At 44.9% G+C, this 9,132-nt stretch overlaps 1 protein-coding gene across 1 annotated transcript in view; it reads right to left on the bottom strand.

Annotated features, from left to right (window-relative positions):
• dnaaf9 (dynein axonemal assembly factor 9) overlaps positions 1-9,132 on the bottom strand; it is a 36,171-nt gene that overhangs the window by 25,973 nt on the left and 1,066 nt on the right. The window contains exons 2-13 of the mRNA XM_080012620.1: positions 9,124-9,132; positions 8,923-9,048; positions 4,105-4,229; positions 3,508-3,604; positions 3,224-3,330; positions 2,868-2,945; positions 2,656-2,757; positions 2,334-2,389; positions 2,095-2,230; positions 628-709; positions 425-461; positions 257-341 (exon numbers count right to left, since the gene is read on the bottom strand). The exon at positions 9,124-9,132 is cut by the window's right edge and continues 71 nt beyond it. Coding sequence (XP_079868746.1) covers positions 257-341; positions 425-461; positions 628-709; positions 2,095-2,230; positions 2,334-2,389; positions 2,656-2,757; positions 2,868-2,945; positions 3,224-3,330; positions 3,508-3,604; positions 4,105-4,229; positions 8,923-9,048; positions 9,124-9,132 — 1,040 coding nt within the window. The remainder of the gene's footprint in view (positions 1-256; positions 342-424; positions 462-627; positions 710-2,094; positions 2,231-2,333; positions 2,390-2,655; positions 2,758-2,867; positions 2,946-3,223; positions 3,331-3,507; positions 3,605-4,104; positions 4,230-8,922; positions 9,049-9,123) is intronic.

Raw genomic sequence — 9,132 nt, forward strand, 5'->3', positions numbered from 1 at the left:
GGCTAGATTATTTCTTTATCCTCAGACGGATAAAGAAATATTAATAAAAAAATACTAAAATAGGTCACCAAATATACTTTGGTGGGCATTAATATACCTGGGCGATGCAAATATGGTCTATGTGTGGGAAACACTGCAACATTTAGCCAGAGCAAAATTAAACACAACGGATAAACATCAGCCACTGCTGTGGGTGAATGTCATCTTATTTGCCGATAGGCCGCTGGCAGTCAACAACTTAGGGCCGCTGTTGTACCTTGGCAGCGTTGGAGGTGCAGGAGAAGCACTTGATTCCTGACAGAACTCCTTGGACGGCAGCACAGTAAATCTGAGACAAGAGTCTGAAAAACACAACGTTTAACAGTTGAGGACTTATCCCAGTTCCCCTTATGAAACTCCTGTCCACATAATCTTTTTCACTTACAGGAGCTCTGTTTTCTTTTGCTGCACATTATGGTTTCCTGTGAGGAAAACAAGCGAAAAAGGATGTTAAGTGTGTTGTACAGTAAATTGACCTGGCTGAGGGAGGAGTGAAAGTACTTCACACGGCACAATACATCGGGACTCATCTGCCTGTTCTCTCTAACTGCATATCAGAATAACAGTTTGTTAAATCAGTATCCTCACCAAGGTAGGGACAGTGGGTCGTCCCAAAGAAGAAGGTCCGAGCGCAGGCCAGGGGTCCCTTAGGAGACACGCACTGCAAAACCTAAAGGAAACAGATGGTGTTTGTTGTTGACAAAACAGTTGTGCACCTCCCACACACACAATTCATATCAAAGTTAGACTGATACAGTACTTAACTTAACAGTGTTTTAAGACCTGTGGAGGGCAATTTCTCAACCACCTGTCATTATATGCTGAGGAACAGTTGAGGAATGAGGACTATTACATTACATTACATTTAGTCATTTAGCAGACGCTTTTATCCAAAGCGACTTACAATTGTTCAAACACCGACGGACGCAGCCATCAGGAGCAATTAGGGGTTAAGTGTCTTGCTCAAGGACACTACAGCATGCTAGCAGGAGGAGCCTGGGATCCAACCAGCAACCTTTGGATCACTAGACCACCAGCTCTACGGCCTGAGCTACAGGCCTACAGGCCCACCTACAGGCCCAGTCCATATCATTCTATACTACATATCATTCTATTATATCAAACTCTTTATATATTCTATATCTATCATACTATTTTACATATCATCATACTATATATATCATACTAGGATATCAATCGGTCAGTCTGTATCAGCGGTATTTAAACATATACAATTTACATGTCATACTACATATCATACTGTTTACCTGTCAATCTACATATCATACTATTAAAATGTATACCATACCGTTTACATATCATACTGTTTACATTTAATTCTTCTATTCTACACATCATACTGTCCACACATCATATGATTTACATATCCAACTATTTACATATCATACTATTATATCAAATTGCTTACATATTAGCTATTTACCTATCATACTATTTACCTATCATACTACTATATCAAACTGTTTACATATACTTTTTACATATCATACTACAGTATCTACATATTTACATTACATTTACATTTAGTCATCTAGCAGACGCTTTTATCCAAAACGACTTACAAGGGAGAATAACATTCAAGCTACTGAAGGGATACTCCAAATTCTGACAAGAAGGTTGATACCCAATTCCTCCCTGTGTGTCCAGTGTGTCCGGACATATCAACAGGCTGCATGCTAATTGTGTTAGCTCAGTGCATGGCTGCGGGAGGGATCAACTAGCCTAGCTGCTGCTGCTGCTGTGTAATTTGTCACTTCACTTCACTTCACTATGACTACAATCAACGGTAAGTGGGTGATGTTATACAAAAATGTCATTCATTTAGAGTTAATTTTCATATCCCCGGTTTCATCACCAGATGACACTGAAGGCAAGTTTACATCTTTTCGTCTTGCAAAATCTACTGATCAATCAAACTGAGAACTAAGGAAAATGAACTGCCAGCCTGCCAGGGCCGCTAATCAGCCACTATCAAAATAAAAAAATATGTGTTGGAATATAGGTTTCCTCTGGTAAGGGTGTGTAGTGTCTCACCATGTGCCTGGCCGTGGAGCCCTGGGGCCCTGTGCTGCGGACCTGGTGACACTCCGAGGGGAAGCTGAAGGAGTGGCTCTCCATGTTCTCCTTGGACGAGTGGCTTCCAAACAGCACGAAGGGCTGCCGGCTTTTACTGCAGGGGAAATAATATCAATAGTATTAACTATTTCACCACTGCTTCATAAATGACCTCTTTGGTACAGCTACACGTATTAAATGGTGGGTGTGATGTGTACCTTTTCTCTGTGATGTTGCTTGAGATCAGACCATGGGAGTAATAACTGCGAAAGGCCTGGGGATGGATCAACACATTTCTTTTACACACTGGTTGATTGCTTCAGTACGGTTAATTCTATTGAATATTATCCTTTGACACGGCTAATAGTCTTCCACCTTTGACTCTCCAAAAGGTCAACATAGCCACTACTGCTTTGCTATCGGCCGGTGCCAAGAATAGACCAGCGACTTTACTCCTGTAAGTGCATCCATTGATCGCGACAATTGCATTACATTGTCATCCCACTTGCTGGGAGGAAGTTGCCAGCCACCGGCACGAACCTCTCCTGCTTGCGCTTCCGACAGTTCCAGAATGGAGAGGTGACTTTCCAGGTCCAAGCTGGAGTAAAAGTTACCCCACTGCTTTTCAAAGTTAACCAGCTCCTGAAACACAAACACAACATCCATTTATTATCACTTCACACTGACCCACTGGGGTTTATCCTTTTACTCAAACCAAATGAGATTTTCCGCCCCAGTAGAACACCTGTTACCTGTGTGAGCAGCGTATCCAGGGACACGGGGTCGAGCCGGCTGTAGATCTGCCACAGCCTCTCACTCATGTCCATGAGCTGAAGGATTCAGAGATCAGGAAGTGACGCTGAAACAGCTCAAAACTCACTGCTGAAATATCACACAGTCTGTGCTGTATGTGATGCTGTGTGGCTTTTGAATGACTAACTGCACTCGAATTAGCTGCTTTTTAGAGTCTATACAGTGGAATGTTAATTTTATTTTATAACACTGCATATTGTCTTTAAAACATAGAAAAGAACAGAAAGTACCTTTAACCACGGCACAGTAACTTGACAGTAATGCCAAAAGCAACATTCTTCAGTATTAGATGTACCTTGTATTTCATGGTAAAAAAGCTTCCTCCTCCAATCCCCTCCAGAGCAAACGCCTGAATGATTGGCCACTTTTCCACCATAAACATGTCGAACTTCTGTGTGTGTCCTGAAACAATATTAAATTAACACAATAAAGAATTTAGAAAAAAAATTGAAATACATGCAGAATGTAAGAATAATTAAAGATGCTTTGCATGTCACTACTACATTGCGATGTCACAAATAATACATTTGTCAAAGTGTTTATTTTTTTGCGTCCTAGCTCAGACAGCAGAGATCGTACCCTGCGACATGTACGGCACCCCGATGCGGCTGCAGTCCTGCACCATGGTGACAAAACTGGAGATCTTAAACTCCTCTGCAGCCTCTTCATCTTCATACTGAGAGAGGAGGAGACACCAGTCAGCAGCAAGAAATCTAATCAAAGGTTATGTGACGATATTGAGATTTTCCGATACAATTATAATATATTATATATTTTAACATGCAGCCTACCCCCAAAGTAGAATTACACCTGGCTATGTCCGGGCCATATTGACTTAATCAAACATCACAATATACCTCAATATCAATAATTTCACTATATGTGTTGGTGCTTTGGGAAGATATTCAGAGACAAGAAATAATTGATAAACATTCATTAGTAATGTGGACACTTATGACCAAGCAGGTAGAGGTGTAGTGTTTAGAACAGCTAGAACAGTCAACAAAGTTCAGAAAGCTCAAACAATGACATGACATTACTTTAATTCAGCCAACCAAACCCCCCAGACGCAACCTAGTCTCATATAAAAATATTGATATTAAATGGCCATATCGCCCAACCCTCGGTCGAGTAAACACAGATGGAATGGACAAGTAGGAGAGTGAGGCCGTCTACCTCGCTGTGGGTCATGCAGTAGAGGTGCAGGTTCCTCCAGTGGGACACGTATGGCAGCAGGGAGCTGTAGTTCACTGGGTTGCAGTACAGGTGGACGCACTCCGCCTTGATCAGCAGGATCACATCTGGTCAGGACAAAAGAATAAGACGTCTGACGTTCTGAATAAAACTTTGCAGTAGTGTTTTCCTCTCTGCTTCTACAGCTGTGGTTTCTCACCACAACAATTTTGAATTAATTTGCATTACAATGATCTGTGGCACATAGACTTTCCCAGAACTTAAAAAACAATCAAACCAGCAAAACACTGTCAGAGCAATCTAGTGATCAAGAGCGTGATAGATCTAGAACCCAAAAAGCAGAACAGGAAAAATACCGACATTCAGTAAAACCCTGTTTTTCAGAACGTAGCGTTAAACCAAACAAGATTTTCTTTTATCATTTCCCGGCAGCGCAGGCGGTTTGTGACTCGGCAACGACAGCTGCAAAGTACAAGAGAATACACCAATTGTTTGTCGTCAAATATACACTGAAAAGGTTTTGTTATCACAGTTCCTGTTAATGCAACAGGATTTTAATTTGATAATTAAAAAGTTATAATTGCAGTTCATTGACCATACAACAAGTAAAGTGTTGGATATTGTGATTGTTTCTTTGCGAAAAAGTTAAGTTGTTCAACAGGCACCTGTCAGAACTCTGCACACGGGACGTCGAGGAAATGTTCAGAAAAATAAAGCCTTTTGTATCAGCAAGTAAATAACGGAGGGAGGCATGTTAGTTTGATTGATCTCTTGTGGAGTTTAAATAAACCACTTGGATTGGTGCAGGAATAGCTTCCATGTACCTATATAGTCAAGTCATATCACACTTTATTTATATAGCGCATTTCATACCAGGGCAGCACAATGCGCTTTACAAAGAAATACAAAAAAGAAAGAGAGAACGTAGTTGTCAGCCGGTTATTACAAAAGAAACAACAGCGACAACAAAAGCAACAATAAAAGGGACTCCAACCACAGTGGCAGCAACAGCAACAGCAACAGAAAACAACAACAGCAGCAACAACAGCAGCAGCAACATCGACACCAGCAGCAACAACAGCAAAACAACATTAAAAACAGCAGCAGCAACACAAAGACGTCACCAGAACCGGAAGTGGTAGCTCTCACCGGAAGCGGAAAGGTCACTCAGGTCAGAGATGGTTATGTCGAGGTGTAAGGTTACGTAAAGTTGAGGTATAAGGTAAGCAAGAGTTAACTTTAGGTATAAGGTTAGCAGCAGCAAGGACAACACCAGTTAAGGTATAAGGTTAGCGGCACCAACAACAGCACCAGCAGCAACGACAGCACCAGCAGTGACAATACCAGCAGCAGACAACAGCAGCAACAAAAACAGCAGCAATAGTAGCAGCAACAGCGCACAAGCGAAGACGTCACCGGGACCGGAAGTGGTAGCGCTCACCGGAACCAGAAATCGCCTCATCTGTATTGAGTCAGCAGTGTGTACCATCTCATCTCAACAAAGTAAAGCACAGCAAAGACGTCACCGAAATTGGAAGTGGTAGCCCTCACCGGAAACAAAAATTTCAACTGTGTACACCATCTCATCTTAATCCAGTCACGGTCCTTTAATTAGCGTCCCTAGGATACAGGTCAAGTTTTCAATCAGACCTCGGGAGGGAAATCCTTTTGACTCTCTCTATCCCCGAAAACACACCCTTCTTATGATCCTCTAACTGTAATATCACAACAGAGTTCCACTGCCCGGGATCCATCTCGCTGGGTCCATCTACAGTAGACAGCATGGCCTGGCAACCTTTGTGAGGGATGACCTCAACTGGACAGACGGTGGCCATTCCCCAACTGGCTCCAGTGTTGAGTGGCTGGTCACTAAAATCCAGGACACATCAGTGGTCAACGTGTATAAGCCCCCACCATCAACACTGACCGTGTCAGCCCTCCCGCTGGTCCCGGCACCCACCATCTACGCAGGGGACTTCAACTGCCAGCATACCGACTGGGGATACAGCCATACATCTGCAGACGGAGAGATGTTGTGTGAAAGGGCCTCCGGCGCAAATACTCTGCTCCTGTATGATGCAAAACAGCACCAAAGCTTCTACTTTTCCCGAACACCCATACCAACCCGGACCTGGCCTTCGCCTTGTGCTGCAGCGCTGACCCCACACCGGAGAGACACATCCTTGACAGGTTCCCCCGATCACACCACCGACTGCCCATAATCCAAACTAAAGCAAGGCAAGGCCCCATGCCGTGATAACATCCACCCGGAATTTGTGATCCACCAGAATGTGACAACATCTGCGTGGACCCACAACTTCCCAAGGAACAGGCGTGTTTCCGCCAGGGCAGGTCAACGGTGGACCAGGAAACACTGCTCACGCAAGACATCGAAGACAGCTTTCAGGCTAATGAGAGCTGGGCCGGTGCTACTGGACCTGACAGCCGCATGACACCGTCTGGCACCGTGGACTCCATCTGAAGCTACTGAGGACAATCCCTGATAGGCATATGGTGAACTTCATTATGGAGATGCTGTCAAACCGCAGCTTCATCCTACAGACCAACAATGGCCAGAGAAGTAGGCGCAGAAGACTGAGAAACAGGGTTCCTCAGGGTTCTGTCCTCTCACTGATGCTTTTCAACATCTACATCCATGACCTTCGAGATACAACATCTAGCAAATATGGTTACGCAGACGACCTGGCCATCATGCTGGATCAACCTCCTGTTCCTGTTGTACAGGAAGAGCAGACTTGTCAAAGAAAATGCAACAGTGATCTGAAATAGCAACATCCATGACACAGGGTACAATGATATTTAGTCATTTTGATATAAATAAGTCCAGAGTTTGCCCCTTGTTGTGGGTGGGTCCAGAAACATGCTGAGTCAGGTCAAACGCCTCCAATAGGCTCATGAAGTGTTGAGCATCTGGGTCTGTTTTATTGTCAACATGAATATTAAAATCACCAGAGATAATTACACAATCATAATCAGTGGAGACCTTGGACAGCAGCTCAGAGAATTAATCAAGAAAGCCACATTTAGATTTTGGTGGCCGATAGACAGCGATGATTAAAATGGGGGCACTGCAGTTTATAGATAGAGCAAGGTGTTGAAAAGACGTGAATTCTCCGGGGGGATTTCCTTGCAGGTATAGAAGACTATTCCACCACCTCTCTGGTCAGCTCTAGTGGTTTGGATGAACTTGAAATTTGGAGGTGCTGTCTCAATGAGTGCGACTGAGTCATTTCTATCCAGCCAGGTCTCAGTTAGTAGAGCGTAATCCAGGTTATGAGTACTTATAAGTTCATTAACTAAAAATGACTTGTTAGTTAGTGACCTTACGTTTGGTAGAGACATTTTTATTGTTCTGGGTGCATGGCTTGCGGGGTACTGAGAGTTCGAACCGGTAGCGTTATTATTAGTATCTAATTGTTTAGATTCCTGTATGTTACAGGGAAGTTACGGAATTTTGCAGAGTGACAGTCATTAATGTCAGAGTGGATCGGACTCACCAAACATCAGCAGCGAACAGAAGATTTCACCGTAAGTGCCATGTAACGTTTGGATGTACTCCATCATGTCTGAAGACGTTTGGATGGTTCAAGAAGGTCCTGACGTTGTCCACAAACGGTACGTTGAGGGGGCAGCGGGGTCCCTTGAGCCATGTGTGTAGCTGAAGGACACGCGTTAATTTTACTTCTCCAAAGCTGGGACACGCCAGCGGGCCAGAGACGATGAACCGGCGGTCCGACTGTAGAAGCCTGTCAATAAGCTTCGTAAAGTCTTCTTTAAGTGTCTCCGATTGTTTGTTCCTGAGATCGTTGGTTCCGACGTGGATAAGAACAGTGGGGGCAAACGGGTTTTGATCCAGCAGCTGTGGGATTTTTGAGTCTATATCCCGGACGAGAGCACCCGGATAGCAGATGGTTTAAGCCGCAGGCAGGGTGACGTGTCGAACCATGGAGGAGCCGACAATGAGCATGGATGGAGGTCCGGCAGCAGAGGAGTTCCGAGGGACAGTAGCAGCCGAGCCAGGAGTGCACCGTCCTCCCGGAGGCGGCGCAGGCAGGCGGTCCAAGTCTGCAGCCACGACGGGCGGAGTTGGCGCTGCGGGAGCCGAGGCGGCGCTCTGCGGTGTTGAAAACAGCGGGGCCCGCAGCGGCAGAGGAGCCACCAACTGGCTCGGGAGAGTGGAGTCTAAGTCCGGTCCGACCACAGCGGAGGACATGGAGCAGGAGATGTGCTTAGCCTGAGCGCTAGCGATGGAGGTCAGACGCACAAACAGTTGATCCTTCTTCATGTCCTCACGCAGGCTGTGGATGTCTTCGAAGACCGACTTCTCTGGAGCGCTGAGTCTGTCGACCAGGCGCAAACATTTCCCACAATCCGTGGAGGTAGGCATCGATGCCGTCATAGTTAGCAATATGCTAGGCTAACAGGCTCGCTAGCGTTAGCCGAGCGCTAGCCAAGCCAGAGTCCACTTTCCAAAATCCGAAAAGACAGTTCAGGCGAGGGTCAGGAAAGAGGAGGGATATCACAGTGCAAATAATCCCAAATCCGTCATCCAAAATCAGGTAGTTTTGGGAAGCGATTCAACAAAGTAGCGCAAACACAAAAGACGTTACCGGAACCGGAAGTGGTAGCTCTCACCAGAACCGGAAATCCAATCAATATATTCATTTATTCATATATTCATCATTCACAACCATCATAACGTGCTACTGTATTAGGAAACTGTGTGAAAAAGACAAAACAAAACAGAGGTTGTGGAAGCGTGTCGTTATGGGAACCCACCATCCAGAACCTCCTCAGGGAACTCTTCCAGGACGTGGTCCAAATGCATCTGATTCGTCCCATAGAGGCCGTGGAACAGGTAGTTGGCAAGCTCGGTGCAGCCCTCGTTGTACCTGCTGTCGATGCCTGAAATAAGGATAAATTGTCAATGTCAGGCTTGGTTTGTTAACCACCGGATACCATGATGAACCGTAAACCTACCGAGGGAAC

Source organism: Zeus faber (genome assembly GCF_960531495.2).
Source record: "Zeus faber genome assembly, chromosome: 13".
Classification (NCBI taxonomy): domain Eukaryota; kingdom Metazoa; phylum Chordata; class Actinopteri; order Zeiformes; family Zeidae; genus Zeus; species Zeus faber.